At 44.1% G+C, this 17,310-nt stretch overlaps 1 protein-coding gene and 1 long non-coding RNA gene across 12 annotated transcripts in view; both read right to left on the reverse strand.

The window, feature by feature from the left end:
- Positions 1–17,310, reverse strand: part of ehbp1 (EH domain binding protein 1) — a 214,095-nt gene that overhangs the window by 58,540 nt on the left and 138,245 nt on the right. For 6 of the 11 annotated variants that reach the window (XM_037783086.1, XM_037783085.1, XM_037783083.1 and 3 more), the window contains 3 exons: positions 15,583–15,733; positions 11,102–11,356; positions 6,924–7,081 (listed from right to left, as the gene is read on the reverse strand). In XM_037783086.1, the coding sequence (XP_037639014.1) occupies positions 6,924–7,081; positions 11,102–11,356; positions 15,583–15,733 (564 nt within the window). Of the gene's footprint in view, positions 1–6,923; positions 7,082–11,101; positions 11,455–15,016; positions 15,066–15,582; positions 15,734–17,310 lie in introns of those variants that run through there. The other 5 variants (XM_037783094.1, XM_037783088.1, XM_037783087.1 and 2 more) reach the window with 4 other exon arrangements.
- On the reverse strand, positions 14,056–14,456 carry LOC119496051. The gene is made up of 2 exons (XR_005208622.1): positions 14,305–14,456; positions 14,056–14,163 (listed from the first exon to the last, which is right to left on the reverse strand). It is a non-coding gene; the product is annotated as an uncharacterized LOC119496051 (long non-coding RNA).

The raw sequence follows: 17,310 nt of genomic DNA on the forward strand, positions 1-17,310 counted from the left end.
CACAGTCTCTCTCTCATTCTCTCCCTCACTCATGAGAGAGACAAAAAGCAGGCAATTAACTTGACTTTCAACAAAACCTCCAGCCAGAAAATATATTCAGATTATGCAAAATGCAAAAAAAATGCTATTGTTTTCAAAGCGAACATGTGTTAAAAAGCTACACGCTCGCTTCTTCCACTATCAAAAAACGGCGTGCAGAAATGCTTTATTACCGGGGGGCCTCCAAATATGTCAAGCCGAGTGGAAAAGAAACTGACTCCGGCTGAGATTGACGCCGTGGCAACGTTAATAAGACGGCGAAACGTGTAATAAAGTCGACAATTAGGGCAAAACATGTTCCACTGCTTGAGACGGGAGGGAGATAGTCTAGCAGGGTGTGCAGAGCGAGGAGAACTAATAGAGACGGCGTGGGCGGGGAGCGCGCCGGAGACGGGGAGTTGTTAGTTTAGCTTCAGATTATTGACTTTCAAACACAACGCCAGCAATTAGTCTGTTCTCACTTTGTTTCGTCTATTAGTCCGTCAGCTTCTACCAGCCTCTTAAAACCTGCTGTCACATTTATTTATGAAGTCCTGCAGACAAAATGCCCAATTAAACATTTTAAAACATAAAGGCTAGAGAGCTGGGATGTGTGAAAGCGTGTGCATGTGAGAGAAGCACCGAGGAAGAGCAGAAGAGCAGAGAGTAGATTTAAATTACTGATCGCAGGAGAAGTGAGGAGGAGCAGATAAAAGACAAAATCAAACTCAACTGAATCTCTCCATCTTCCAGTGAAAAGTGACGATCACAACAATGTGTTGTTCAGTGTCAAATTAATGTTTGGCTTCCATCAGCATTATCAAATTACAGCAGTCCCAAGTGACACTTTGTGAAGAACGTGAATAAACAAACTTGTCTCTCAGAGATTGCTGAGTCAGAGGTGGGAAAAAAGAAGAGCGAGTATTTTCACATGAAAGTCTCTTCTTCAGGGGAATAAACTGTAATATCAAACTAAGACAGCTGAGCTTCCTCTGAGTGAGTCGGGTGCTGCTTACGTCACAACATCTTATAAACTGGGACGACTCTCTTATCAGAGAACCACAAGGGTCATCCTCCTTTCATTATGTGTGGTGGGGCAATGTATTAATTCAAAATGTCAAATTAAATACATAGACACCTTTCATTAAAGCAATACAAAGTAAAGAGTTTATACTTTAAAGGTACTATATGTAACATTTTACATGTATTAATCACTTTATATTGCCAATGTGTGAACAGATCGTAACGTAACCTAAAAACTGAGACCATCCTCGACTTCCTCGGTTGCCTATAATGTCCGACGAGGGGTTCATTATCAGGAATTATTACACGGCTTTGTTGAATACTCGATTCTGATTGGTCAATCACGGCGTTCTACAGTCTGTTATTTCTTTATAACAGACCGTTGCTATGTATAGCAGACCGTTGGTCTTCCCGAGATGCAATAGATTTGAATAAAACACCCACAATTCAATGAAAGTAGTGGTAATTTTTTAAAATTTAATTTTGCAAAGACCACAGTAGGGAACCATCCATGTTATTTTGGGGCAATTAGATGAAAGATATCCATATTTATGATATAATGCAATTTGGAAACGGGTCAAATTTGACCAGGTGACAACAGGAGAGTTAAAAAACCCTGCATATACGTGCATGTTTTGTTGGTTAAAGGATATTAGGGTTCAGAGTTTGACTCAACAAAGTGCTCACAGCACCATAAGTTGAACAGTAGTCCATCAAGGGATCTTATGAATATTTCATATGTTTGTTTGCAGGACAAAGTGTAACAAACACTGATAATTGGATGTCAAAGGGTTTATTGGATTAATGTTGCTGTCCTTGTCATATTCAGGAGAAGGATTTGTGTTTTTTTTTTTTTTTTTATACATTTCAGTGTGTTGATGGTGAAAAACTGCAAACCGCTGCACATATCTACAGGAACTGTTGTTTTAGCAGAAGGGAGTAAATCCCCGGAGAGACTGATTAGGACGCTGAGGCCGTCCACCCAATTATTACTTATTGTTTAACTGTTGTGGATCTGACACGTTCACTGGCCTCCAACCAGAGGTTAAAGACAACACCGAAGACAACGCCTCTACTGGCCTCCAACGCCTCTACTGGCCTCCAACCAGAGGTTAAAGACAACACCGAAGACAACACCGAAGACAACACCTCTACTAGCCTCCAACCAGAGGTTAAGACAACACCGAAGACAACACCTCTACTGGACTCCAACCAGAGGTTAAAGACAACACCGAAGACAACACCAAAGACAACACCTCTACTGGCCTCCAAACAGAGGTTAAAGACAACACCGAAGACAACGCCTCTACTGGCCTCCAACCAGAGGTTAACACACCGAAGACAACACCTCTACTGGCCTCCAACCAGAGGTTAAAGACAACACCGAAGACAACACCTCTACTGGCCTCCAACCAGAGGTTAAAGACAACACCGAGGACAACACCTCTACTGGACTCCAACCAGAGGTTAAAGACAACACCGAGGACAACACCTCTACTGGACTCCAACCAGAGGTTAACACACCGAAGACAACGCCTCTACTGGCCTCCAACCAGAGGTTAAAGACAACACCGAGGACAACACCTCTACTGGACTCCAACCAGAGGTTAAAGACAACACCGAAGACAACGCCTCTACTGGACTCCAACCAGAGGTTAACACACCGAAGACAACGCCTCTACTGGACTCCAACCAGAGGTTAACACACCGAAGACAACGCCTCTACTGGCCTCCAACCAGAGGTTAAAGACAACACCGAAGACAACACCTCTACTGGCCTCCAAACAGAGGTTAAAGACAACACTGAAGACAACGCCTCTACTGGCCTCCAACCAGAGGTTAAAGACAACACCGAAGACAACACCTCTACTGGCCTCCAAACAGAGGTTAAAGACAACACCGAAGACAACACCTCTACTAGCCTCCAACCAGAGGTTAAAGACAACACCGAAGACAACGCCTCTACTGGCCTCCAAACAGAGGTTAAAGACAACACCGAAGACAACGCCTCTACTGGCCTCCAACCAGAGGTTAAAGACAACACCGAAGACAACGCCTCTACTGGCCTCCAACGCCTCTACTGGCCTCCAACCAGAGGATAAAGACAACACCGATGACAACACCTCTACTAGCCTCCAAACAGAGGTTAACGACAATACCGAAGACAACACCTCTACTAGCCTCCAACCAGAGGTTAAAGACAACACCGAAGACAACACCTCTACTAGCCTCCAACCAGAGGTTAAAGACAACACCGAGGACAACACCTCTACTGGACTCCAACCAGAGGTTAAAGACAACACCGAAGACAACACCTCTACTAGCCTCCAACCAGAGGTTAAAGACAACACCGAGGACAACACCTCTACTGGACTCCAACCAGAGGTTAAAGACAACACCGAGGACAACACCTCTACTGGACTCCAACCAGAGGTTAACACACCGAAGACAACGCCTCTACTGGCCTCCAACCAGAGGTTAAAGACAACACCGAGGACAACACCTCTACTGGACTCCAACCAGAGGTTAAAGACAACACCGAAGACAACGCCTCTACTGGACTCCAACCAGAGGTTAACACACCGAAGACAACGCCTCTACTGGCCTCCAACCAGAGGTTAAAGACAACACCGAAGACAACACCTCTACTGGCCTCCAAACAGAGGTTAAAGACAACACTGAAGACAACGCCTCTACCGGCCTCCAACCAGAGGTTAAAGACAACACCGAAGACAACACCTCTACTGGCCTCCAAACAGAGGTTAAAGACAACACCGAAGACAACGCCTCTACTGGCCTCCAACCAGAGGTTAACACACCGAAGACAACACCTCTACTGGCCTCCAACCAGAGGTTAAAGACAACACCGAAGACAACACCTCTACTGGCCTCCAACCAGAGGTTAAAGACAACACCGAGGACAACACCTCTACTGGACTCCAACCAGAGGTTAAAGACAACACCGAAGACAACGCCTCTACTGGACTCCAACCAGAGGTTAACACACCGAAGACAACGCCTCTACTGGCCTCCAACCAGAGGTTAAAGACAACACCGAAGACAACACCTCTACTGGCCTCCAAACAGAGGTTAAAGACAACACTGAAGACAACGCCTCTACTGGCCTCCAACCAGAGGTTAAAGACAACACCGAAGACAACACCTCTACTGGCCTCCAAACAGAGGTTAAAGACAACACCGAAGACAACACCTCTACTAGCCTCCAACCAGAGGTTAAAGACAACACCGAAGACAACGCCTCTACTGGCCTCCAAACAGAGGTTAAAGACAACACCGAAGACAACGCCTCTACTGGCCTCCAACCAGAGGTTAACACACCGAAGACAACACCTCTACTGGCCTCCAACCAGAGGTTAAAGACAACACCGAAGACAACACCTTTACTGGCCTCCAACACCTTCTTAAAAACTAACTCCACAATGTCTTTCTCTTCCGGTCACACAGAGAGAGAGAGAGCAGCTGGCCACTTGGCTCCTCCTCTGTCTCCTGTTTCCTCTCTGGGACAGGCAGATATTGGGGTGTCCCCTCCCTCCCTCTTTATCTCTTATCGCTGCTATCATCGTGGTGGCGGTGGTGATTCAGTGCTTTTGGTGTGTGTGAGTCTGAATGTGCGTGCAGGGGGCTGCGTGACTAACGTTGCAGTCTGCTGAGCGTCGCATGCCCTTATCGTGCGCTACCGAGGCTGCGCATACACACAATCACTAATGAGAGAGAGAGTGAGTGAGTGTGTGTGTGTGTGTGTGTGATGTTCCTGCAGGTCGTTCCACCCGCCTGAAGGACTTTTAGGATGCCCAATCCTCCTGGGACAAGAAGACAGTTTATCCTTTATTTAGAGGACAGAAGAAGTCACACAACTGCACAAACAGACTCTGTACATGTGCAAACATTACTTGTAAAAAAAGCTTTGATTTGTTTTAGTAGTTTTGTGTTGTTATATTAATTTATATCCCGTTGGTGACAATAAACGATGCCAACATGGAGGTACATTAGAGGAGCAGCTGAGTACAAATGATGGCTGAATATTGCATGGAACATCCAGGGATGGGAATCGAGAAACCGGTTCCAAATTGTCCGATCCGTCGCCTCCGAGGTTTTCATGTTTCTTTCATCCATGCCAGTAGATTTTTCTGACAGTTGTGCGCCGCAAAAACTCATTCGTCATGACGATGAACTCATTCGTTGTGACGATGAACTCATTCGTCGTGACGATGAACTCATTCGTCGTGACGATGAACTCATTCGTCGTGACGATGAACTCATTCGTCGTGACGATAAACTCATTCGTCGTGACGATAAACTCATTCGTCGTGACGATAAACTCATTCGTCGTGACGATAAACTCATTCGTCTTGATGATAAACTCTGCGTCAACATTGCTGGAAACTTGCAACCAGAAGGAGCAGGGTTTCCCATTCATAAGCTAGATGCAGGCGCACCACAGTTTCATAATGACCTGAATGAATGTTTTTACACTCGGGGTCCGTGCATTCTGTGCAGGGATTCAACTTGGCAGGTCAGGGGCAGCCGCTCGCTGTGGGAGGGTCCCCTTGTTGGACCTCTCCCCGGGGCTTGTTTCCTCCGTGCGGTGTGTCACGACTAGGTCGGCTTGGAGAGGCCCGGAGTGAAGGCGGCTCCGGCCGTGAGCTTTACAGCATCCCTCGCTGCTTTCCGGGGGCTGTGGACTTAGTGCTCACTGCGTCCTCTCTCCCTTTATTTTAACATGCTCAAAGGTTATTGGGCAGATAGACTCAGATATTATAACGGCTGTGTTAATGCTGAAAAGCCTAAAAGATAAAGAATCGGACTGATGAACAGAATTGATGATGTCATCGGTATCAATATAAATGTTACCAAATCCCATCCCTAACAACACCGTTACAAATTAAAAAGACCTATTGAGCACGCCGTATAACCACAATGTCACAGGTTTGATTCCAGCCGGCAGAGAGGAAACGAGTCAGACGTGTGTTGACCAAATGTCTTGACCCCTGATGTAGTTAAACTTTGATTTGTAAGTGTTCATTTTAAAGTAAATTTGATGTGTGTGAGAGAGGTCTAAGTTGACATAGTAACCCAGTAGCAGCCTTAGACAAATCTGCTTCCTGTTTACACCGGTACGCGCATGCCCAGTGTACGTGAACGGTCATGTGATATGCGTTTCCAGGCGTGTTGGTTATATATTATATTATTATTATTTCTGAAGCGCCCGTGGTGCACGGAGATGGTTTCCGTTTTAAAAGGTGTTAGTGTGGAAGCAGCCGAAGCCTTTTAGTCTTTGAACACGAGAGGGTGTTTATGTGAATCGATGATCAAAGACATCCTGCGTCGCCATAAGCACAGAGGGCTTCACTTGTATCGACACACACACATGCACACACACACGCACACGCACACGCACACACACACACACACACACACACACACCTTATTCCACTTGACATTCAAAATCAATTAAACAGATGTTAAGACTGGCCGACTACTTGTTGTTGACTCAATATTCACATCAGAAGACGGACACATGCAGCCTCCTCCATCAGCTGTGTGAAAAGGTCACAGTCGATAGAAGAGGACGGCTACAGGTTATGTAGAGCGTTATGATGCCGGCGTGTGAGTGTCTGCTGGCTTTAGACAGACTCATACGGACACCGGAGGGATAAGCTACGGTCTTACATGAAGTGGTCCGACTGACTGATGTGTAACAGGGTCAGCCGGCTGACAACCCGGGGTCAAACGGATCTGATTGATTGGACTGACCCTTTGATGGCGTGGAGAGACAGAAAAATACAGAGAGAGATAAAAGGAAAGAGAGGTGGAGAGAGAGAGAGAGGAAATACAGACACCCAGTGGGTGTTAGTGCGTACCTCCAGTCCTTCTGCAGGGCTGACTGGGGAGGCGGAAGAGGAGGCAGTGGGTGAGGATGAGGAGGAGGTGGAGGACGGGGATGAAGGGGAGGTGACTCTTCTTGGGCTGACCTCCACCAGCTTCTTCAGCTTCAGATCCACATGCTTACTGTTGGTACCTGCAGAGAGAGAGAGAGAGAGAGAGAGAGAGAGAGAGAGAGAGAATGAGTACAAACAGTCTATTAATACATCAAAAATACATACAGTACACTGTACAAAGTTAAAAAGACGGGAAAGGGGAGACCACTTAGTTTGCATTCATGTGCACACACACACACACACACACACACACACACACTCGGGCACAGCCGTTGATAAGGAGCGTATACACACAGACACCTGAGTGGGAGGATATACAGTCGACTGTGTGATGTGTGAGACAGATAGAGATCTGGACAGACGAGGCAGCCTGAAGTCCTGTTTGTACTGCAGAGAGATGCTGAGGTACCTGAGTGTACATTAACCGGGACTATCACCATGGTAACCACGGGGCAAGATGCAGGGGAAGAGAGAGAACCAGAGAAAGAGACACTACAGGGGAATAAAAGTTTTAACTGACAGATATCAGCATGAAACTTCCTCAGTTTATTACTGACATTAAGACAGGTTCTTTTTTGTGTTAAACGTTTTCTGAAATGTTATGTTTAAATATGCAAATGAGGCATTAGCTTATTAAATATGTGAGCTAATTTGCATATATTTCCACAACAGAAATCTGAACATTGAATAAAGTCAGGTTCAAAATTATTGTTTTTATATTGGGAACTTTTGGATATCTCTTTTTATCGTTCCATTAATCAGAAAATACTGTCAACAGACTGTAAAAAAATCATTTTCGCCATATTTTTAGGAAAAACATGTACTATAAATTAGAAGATGAATGACATATGAACAAACCTGTGTAAAAACCTTCAGAATATACTGTAGATAAGAATGAAACTGGAAAGTTTGGTGGATGTAAGAGCTGCTGCTAAGAAAACGGCCTTTAAAGATATTTATTGTAAAATCCCATAAATTCAGAAGACACTACATGAACTAATATCACCATGAAACTTCCCCAGTTGATTACTGACATTAGGACAATTATTTATTGTATTGAATTTAGGAGAAATCTACAGACGCAAACAGACAAAGTAGTTAAATAAACACCTAAATGTGTATTTTGGATGTTTTCTTTCCACTACTCTGAAAGAAGACATGTTATAGAAGCAAAATCTCAAAATTGACCAGTGTATGAAAAATGTATTTTTGCCTGTAGTGTCTGGCCGTGTTTGTTGTCTCATACATACGAGTTTCTAATATTTAGTTTATCCCCATTGATAAAAATTAGGTGAAAAGAAATATTTGAAATAGAGAAGTATAATGCAGAAGCAGCAGCTCAAACTACAGCCTCCAAAACGATCCTAATGTTAAATCAATACCTCTCTAAAACGGATAAGAAAGTAGAATTTATTGCAGGGCTGTTATATTAGACTGCATTAGATTTAGTTAGGTGTACCTAATAAACTGGCAACTCAGTGTATTTTCACTAGGGCTGTCAAAGTTAATGTGATAATAACGCACATTCGTTTTAGCGCCACTAATTTCTTTAATGCAACTTGTGATTTTTTAGGTTGTAGCTGCTCAGTTTTAAAGCTAGAATGAAGATCCTGGCATCATAGTAAACTATAAAACCTGATGAATCCATCGGTACCAACCAGGTCAGACTAGCTGGTCATGAAGGAGGTTAAATAACGCTCCAAACTGACATTAAATGTTGGAGAGGAAAAACTGGCACGGCCATTTTCAAAGGTTGTTGCCTGTTGGGCTGCAGTTTGCCATGTTCTGATTGGAGCATATTGTTTTATGCTAAATGCAGTACCTGTGAGGGTTTCTGGATCAATATCTGTCATTGTTTTGTGTTGTTAATTGATTTATAATAATAAATATATACATACATTTACATAAAGCAGCATATTTGTCCACTCCCATGTTGATAAGAGGATTAAATACTTGACAAATCTCCCTTTAAGGTTCATTTAGAACAGATAAAAATGTGTGATCGATTTGCGATTAATCGCTATTAACTATACTCAACATCGTGATTAAACTGGCATCTGAGTGTATTTTTATAAATGATCAATATTTACTACCTTATTATCTTGTTAAAACCATAAGCAACTTTGCATGAAATCTTTTATTTTTTGTTGTTTTTAGGTTAAAATCTCTCCAAATGAGATCTGATGATCTTTTAGGAGCAAAATGTTTCCACTAAATGCTGAAATAATCTCCTTTAAAGCACCTTTCATGATCATTTTCTCCAAAACTATCTTGCACTTCTCTTTCTAACTCCCTCCTCTAACCTCCACCCTCCCTCCCATTACCTCCATCCATCCCTAATTTGTTAGCTCTCTCTCTCTCTCTCTCTCTTTCTCTCTCTCTCTCTCTCTCTCTCTCTCTCTCTCTCTCTCTCTCTCTCTGCCTTCTAGTCGCTGCGTACAGCTTTATTTAGTTTCCAGGGAACGGTAACCGCAGCTCGCCTGCCAGGCCAGACTGCACCGCACTGAAGAAGATGAAAGAACAGGAGGGCGACCGTTTCATGTGTCACCTCCCTCCGTGACACACACACACACACACACACACACACACACACACACACACACACACACACACACACACACACACACACACACACACACACACACACACATCCCATGATGCATGCATACAGATGCCAAACATAGACACACACTCTTGAACTTTGTCACAAACACACATGTACAGGAGGATGTACAGGAGAGGAGGAGGAGGAGGAGGAAGAGGAGGAGGAGGAAGAGGAAGAGGAGGAGGAGGAGGGTGGATGACCCAGGCTGCAGGAAAGTGATGACAAACACTGAACATGTAGTTGCAGGATGAAGAAGTGTGGCATCAGCTGCTTTACTGTTACAATCACTTCTTTCAAGACCACAGAAAATATTACCACCAACAAAGAACAAAAAGAAAAAGAGGAGCACACAACAAGTCGTGCAGAGATAGAGCACTTCAAAGCCAGAGAGGAAGCGTTCGTCTGTTCTCATGTTTGTTTCTTCTGCTCCGTCACTGTACTACTCTCACCTATCTCACATCGCCAGCAAATACATGAAATTAAAATACAAAACAAAGTAATTAGTTTACCTCTGAAGATTTGAGCAAATGCTTTCCTGAAGATATCATTTTATTTTTTTGTCGGGGGAGCACTTTTTCAGAGTTTATTAATTACTACTTAAAGAAGTTTCTAATGAAAGGGAAACAACAACAACGACGACGACGACGACAACATGGCAGCGCTGTTTACTGTAGGTTAGTTAGTTCCTCCTGAGTGAAGCACCAATGAGGACGCAGCCAATACAGCAGAGGTACATAGAGGATCATTCATGATGATGCACTGAAAGATAGATGACATGCACTTAAAGCGTCACTTCAGTAGTTTTCCACCCTATTTTCCCATGTTTCTGTGTCTAACTGACTAATTGGGACAACCATTACTGAAACTGGTCCAGCATTGAGGGAGAACGCTGTAGACGGCAGCTGCTCACAGGCTGCTATATGGTGCTATCGGGGCAAGCTGACACCGTCATTTACCTCCATTAAAAGTGCTTGTTTTTGGCATGACCGGCTCTGATTGTTGTTATAAGAGTGTCTGACATTATGGAAAGAGTCTCGCTGAAGGAGAAGTCTGGTGGTGAAATCTGGCGAGGTGAGGTAAGACAACGGTGGAATAGAGGAATACATCCACGGTGGAAACGGGCAGAGTTTGTTGTGTTGAAGAACAGAAAGCATAGCGTAGTGTTATCTAAAAGATTTTTAATATTTAGGTGTGTAAAGTGTGTAGTAAAGTGAGTAAATGAGCAGGTAAAGCTTAGATCAGACTGCTGCCAGCCTGTTCAGATGTCGATGAGGGCAGTTTACTTTACACGACTGGTTCTCAGTAAATGCTTGGATGCATTGAGAAGGTGAGCTCACTGGGTGGAGGAGATAAGGTGGTGTATCATAAATTCAACTGACCACTGAATATGTAGGAAACACAAGAAAGAAGGCAGGTAGATGAGTTAGTTAGAAAGAAGGCAAACAAGACAATGAAGCATGCAGCAGCACCACACAGCCTCAGCCAGAGATTTTACCCAGAGAAGTTAGCTCAGAGCCGGGGTTAGTAAGCTCCAGAGGGACCAGGGTGCTGGAGCTGGCTGGAAGAAGGACCTCCAGAGGCAGTGGGTTAGTAACCAGCGCAGACGCAGATGTGGCAGCGACAGCATCATCATCATCATCACCACCACCACCACCAAAACGCAGCTGCTCTTCCTCAGCCCTCCCCTCTTCCTCATCCTCACCCCTTTCACCATCATCCTCATGATGACCTCTCACTCCATCCCAAACATCTGTGGGGGTGCGGAGGGAAGGAAACGTGAAAGGAAGAGATGAGAAGTGTTAAACGAGTGCAGAGAGAAGATCAGGGTGAGTTTGTGTTAACAGTAATCTGTGTGGGAGGAAGAAGAGAACATGTTAAATGACCCGATTCAATAATCCTCGTCTTCAACGTATAATCCACCATAACATGTCTTCTCCCCTTCACCCAGGGGTCAGCAACCTTTACTATCTAAAGAGACAGTTTAGGCAAAATAAAAGAAATTGAAATCTGTCTGGAGCCTCAAAACATGTGATCATTGTGATGAAGGTAACACAGTTTATAGTCTAAGTATATAGTATATAAATCTAATGCAGTGAGGGCCAAAGAGACAATGTACTACGGAGTATTAGGGCCACATTGAGGGAAAAACATCTGAGATTTACACAATAAAGTCAGAATATTACGAGAATAAAGTCATAACTTTATGAGAAAAAAAGAAAATAACAATTAAAATTACTACTTTATAATATTATGACATTATTTTCATAATACTACGACTTGTTTCTCATAAACCTTTAACTTTATTCTCGTAATATGACTTTATTTTCTAAATCTCAGATTTATGATTTTTTCTCAATGTGGCCCTAATACTCCGTCGTACCGTCGTACTGTCGTACCGTCGTACCGTCGTACCGTCGTACCGTCGTACCGTCGTACCGTCGTACCGTCGTACCGTCGTACCGTCGTACCGTCGTACCGTCGTACCGTCGAACCATAGACCTACAACAATGATCAATAAAAATGAAAATGTAAACAAAAAAACAGTTATCCATTTCCATTTTTAAAAATCCGGACACCGACGCACGGAGGAGCCCGTTCGTGACTGTATGCGACGCACCAGGCTTTCAACTGACTCCAATGTAAACCCACCTGCGGAGTTATAAGACGTCAGAGCAACTGAGGAAGTATGAAAAGTATAGAGAGTCCACTAAGGGCGGGCAAACACAGGACTTTACACCAGGAGACCGCTGTTCGTGTCCCGTGTGAAACTAAAAGTTGACTGATTGTGTCACGTCAGTCTTGAGTCACGTGAGTCATACCTAAACCAAAACCGAAACCCAACTTCCTGTGAAAACGGAAGTTTATTTTGAAAGGACACGTAACGTCAGAGGGGTACCCCGCGCGTCACTGACCAAGCGGTGGTGTTTGAAGAGTTGAGATTGAGAACGTGTTGGTTTTCTCCGTCTACACATCAACACTGAAAGTTTCTGTAAATCTTCATCCTGAGTTTTACAGAAGCCTCGTTTTCAGTGACCTAAAACACCGTCCGAGTGTGGACGAAGTGCCAGTGTGTGTGTCTGTGCAGGACTGTCGCATTTAAGTGTGTGCAACTAACTAATAAATGTAATCTAATAGAACCAGATTCATGGTCTGAGGAGGCAGCAGACTCCACCTGAGAGACGAGGAGAGACAGTGATTGATCGGTGTCCGTCTGTCGGCGGGTCGGTGTGCATCGGAGCACAAATATCTGACACACAAAGTGAAAATGAGAGCTCTGCTTAATTCCCCTCATTCAGAGATCTGTTAGCCTGCCTTTCTTGTTCAGGATAAAAGAGGCAGGGCAACAAAAACCACCAAAACATGAAAGCACATATTCCATTAAGTCTCCTGAGGGGCTCAATAGAAACAACAGCGTCTCCACATTAGGAACAAAAGGAATCAAAACATACTAGAAGAAAGTCAAATGGAGACCTGAGCAGCTCTAGCTGCATGGATAACCCACCATGGATTAAAACTAAACAATCAGTAACCAGCGTCTGACATGGCAAGGCTCCCTCCTCTGCTGTTTACTACTCGGTGGGTAGAGAGGCCGAGAACAAAGAGAGACGGAGAGAGAATCAAAATAACAGCATTTCCTGTTTTCTTTTTTTTTCTTTTTCTAATTTGCTAGCTGCGATGCGAAGCGTGCTCGCAAGCGCCGTTCCTGCGTGGCTGGCTGGGGCCTAATTAATGGGAGGCCATGGTGATGGAGTTTGGAAAGTTTGTTTGCGGGCAGACACTTGGAGGGGGCAGCCGGGCTGCATTAAAGGACCGTGAATGGTGTTGAGGGGAGAGAGGGAGAGAGAGGGAGAGAGAGAGTGTGGGGGCTAGGATTAGCCGTTCTGCTCGGCAGGCCTTGTGTATCACAGCCAACAGCATTTCTCTCTTCTCCTCACCTCCTCCTCCTCCTCCTCCTCCTCTCTTGTTCCCTTCTTTCCTCCAACTCCATTTTTAATGAGATCAACAATTAGTCCAATTCAGAAAAGCTGAAAGAGCAAATAAATCAAGTGCTTCCCTTCCTCTGCCGCGCTGTCTCTCTCCTGTCGTTCTACCGACCGAGTCGCTGATCTCACTTCTTCTTGTTTAAAAGTTTCTGATTTGTTTGCTCATCTCAGGAAACCCACCGCCGCCCTCAGGCTGCTTCTCCTCCTCCCTGTCTGTCTACATGTGATCCTGTCACCAGAGCAGCAACCATTACACGATTTATTAATTAGTTGATTGACAGAAAAATAATTGGCAGCTATTTTTAATGATTGATTAATCATTAAAAATCATCATAAATTGAGTTCTCTGGTTCCAGCTTCTGAATTGTGAGGATTTTCTGCTTCTCTCTGTTTCACATCATAGTAAAGTCAGAGTTTTGGACTGTAACATTGTGAGACGTCAGCTGGGAAATTGTGATTTTTTGGAGGGGGGGGTATTTTTCACTTTTTTCTGACATTTTATAGACCAAACTAGTGATGTCATGAGAACCAATACTTTGGTACCAAGTCGATGCCAAAACTCTGAAAACTTCACCTTCTACTCTCCATCACATCACCTTCTACTCTCCATCACCTTCTACTCTCTATCTCCTTCTACTCTCCATCACCTTCTCCTCTCTATCACCTTCTACTCTCCATCACCTTCTACTCTCTATCACCTTCTACTCTCCATCACCTTCTACTCTCCATCACCTTCTCCTCTCCATCTCCTTCTACTCTCCATCACCTTCTCCTCTCCATCTCCTTCTACTCTCCATCACCTTCTACTCTCTATCTCCTTCTACTCTCCATCACCTTCTACTCGCCATCACCTTCTCCTCTCCATCTCCTTCTACTCTCCATCACCTTCTCCTCTCCATCTCCTTCTACTCTCCATCACCTTCTACTTTCCATCACCTTCTACTCTCCATCACCTTCTACTCGCCATCACCTTCTCCTCTCTATCTCCTTCTACTCTCCATCACCTTCTCCTCTCCATCACCTTCTACTCTCCATCACCTTCTACTTTCCATCACCTTCTACTCTCCATCACCTTCTCCTCTCTATCACCTTCTCCTCTCTATCACCTTCTCCTCTCCATCACCTTCTACTCTCTATCTCCTTCTACTCTCCATCACCTTCTCCTCTCTATCACCTTCTCCTCTCCATCACCTTCTACTCTCTATCTCCTTCTCCTCTCCATCACCTTCTACTCTCTATCTCCTTCTCCTCTCCATCACCTTCTCCTCTCTATCACCTTCTCCTCTCCATCACCTTCTACTCTCTATCACCTTCTCCTCTCCATCACCTTCTACTCTCTATCACCTTCTACTCTCCATCCCCTTCTACTCTCCATCACCTTCTCCTCTCCATCTCCTTCTCCTCTCCATCACCTTCTCCTCTCTCACCTCTCATCTGCATGCAGCTCACCGATCCGATCTACCTGAACAGAACAACCTAAAGAGGGGTGTAATGTGGAGGAATCTGAAACAAATGACCAGAGTCCTAATAATGGTCATTATCATAATAACCCCAATTTCAAGGAAATGGAAAGCAGTGTGAAATGCAGACGGCAGCGTCCGCTCCCCCTGCAAGCCGTTATTAGAAGTGTTTGTTTCTTTGAGTGTAATTTGGCCGCACAATGTGTCCTGTTGATTAACAATTACCGGGCGAATGAGACAAAGGGAGGAGTCGCCGGGTAATAGGAGGGTGGTGCATTTTTAGACCCGTGGCCGTCGTCAAATGTCATTTTGTTTTCCTCTGAGGATTAGGCAGAACCCCTTTAGAGAGCATAATGGAAATGTGGGAGTCGTAGCATGTGTGGAGGAAGAAAGTGAGTGTACGTCAACAGCAGCGGTTTTCTTTTGTATCATCGTTAATAGTATTAGCGAGTGTTAATAAAAGGCCTTTTAATCAAACATAATAAATGAAGGGAACATGTTTCTGTTAGTGAGTGTTGAGGTGTGTAGCTGACCTCCAGCAGGGCTCGCCTTGCCGCCCTTTCCTCTCTCGGTGCTGCACGGGTCCAGCGTGCTCATGTCGGACATCTTGACTCCGGATCGAGCCTCGGCTATCAGCTGCCTGGCTCGCTCTCTCAGCTGTCTCCGTCGCTCTGCGTCCCGCTCCTGCACACACAGATATAAAATAATACATGAACAAAAGAACTTGCACAAGTCAATGTTATGAGATCCAGAGAATAAATCATGAAGACTTAAATCCCTAATGTTAGATGAAGTGGTACATAATCAGGTTTGCTTGCTTACAGTAGCTACACACAGAGCTCCAACCATTAATCAATTAATTGTCAACTATCAAATTAATCAACAACTATTTTGATAATCGATTAATAAGTGAGTATTTTTTAAGAAAAATAAAAGTCTAAATTCTCTGATTGCAGCTTCTTAAATGTGAATATGTTCTGGTTTCTTTCCTCCTCTGTGACAATACACTGAATATCTTTGAGTTGTGGACAAAACAAGACATTTGAGGACGTCATCTTGGGCTTTACAGAGTGGCGCTTCTTTTACCTCACAAACTATCTTAGTACAGACAGTACAGACACCAGCCGGCAGACAGCACACAAACCAGACAACAGCAAAGTTATATATATAATAAGAAGAGCAGCTCTGCAACACCAGCAGGCTGAGGTGAGCGACAGTTCAGTTCAGTAAAGGAAGGATCCGGCTTTATATCAGCTGATAACGATCCATTAGAATATGCCCACATCACGAACGATTACATTCATATGATTACATTATGACTGTATGAATGCACCTTGTGTACATAGGTAAGACACTATACTCTTTCACTTACACTACGGCTGTCACAATATCAGATTTTCACTACAAGATTATCATGGCCAAAATAATTCACCATAAAAATGTTCACTCTTTTTTTGAGTAGGTAAGTAGTACGTGTAGGGAAGCGGAGAGAGAGAGTCTGCAACCAGAACTGTACGAAAGCATGATTTAAAAGAGGTGCTGGATTATGTACACGATATTATCATGTGTGTTATTAACATGATATCAATATCTCCTTTTTAAATATCATGGTTATCATCAATATCACGACACCCTTCATTTACTCACATCCTCATGAAACCTTCTCAGACACACCGACTACTACAAAATACATAATAAGATGTTTTGCTATCAGAATGGTCGTACACACCTTTAGTGCATTATGATGTTAGGAGTGTACACACACAAACACACACACACACACACACACACACACACACACACACTAACATCATCTCGGCTCTAGACATACAGTATTGAACCGTCACCATCAGAGTAATGGCAGAAATGCCATTTTCAGGCCGATCCAATCTGATCCTGCTGATAGCACAGACTGCCTCACACACACACACACAAACACACACACACGCACACACACACACACACACACACACACACACACACACACACACACACACACACACACACACACACACTTACAGAGCAAACAGGAAAACCTCGATGATGTCAACATTTAACTGATGACGACCAAACCGAGCACACACTCAATGTACGTACATCCATACGGTAACCAGACAGGAATACACAAACGTCCAGGACAGGTTATTTTGATGAGACTGTCGTAGGGCGTTTTCACACCTGTAGATCGTTTGCTCTGGTCTGAATCAGGGACCAGATTGTTACCATATTGCCTCCAGTTTGGTTTGTGTTCACACGGCAGT

The sequence above is a fragment of the Sebastes umbrosus genome, chromosome 10 (assembly GCF_015220745.1).
Source record: "Sebastes umbrosus isolate fSebUmb1 chromosome 10, fSebUmb1.pri, whole genome shotgun sequence".
Classification (NCBI taxonomy): domain Eukaryota; kingdom Metazoa; phylum Chordata; class Actinopteri; order Perciformes; family Sebastidae; genus Sebastes; species Sebastes umbrosus.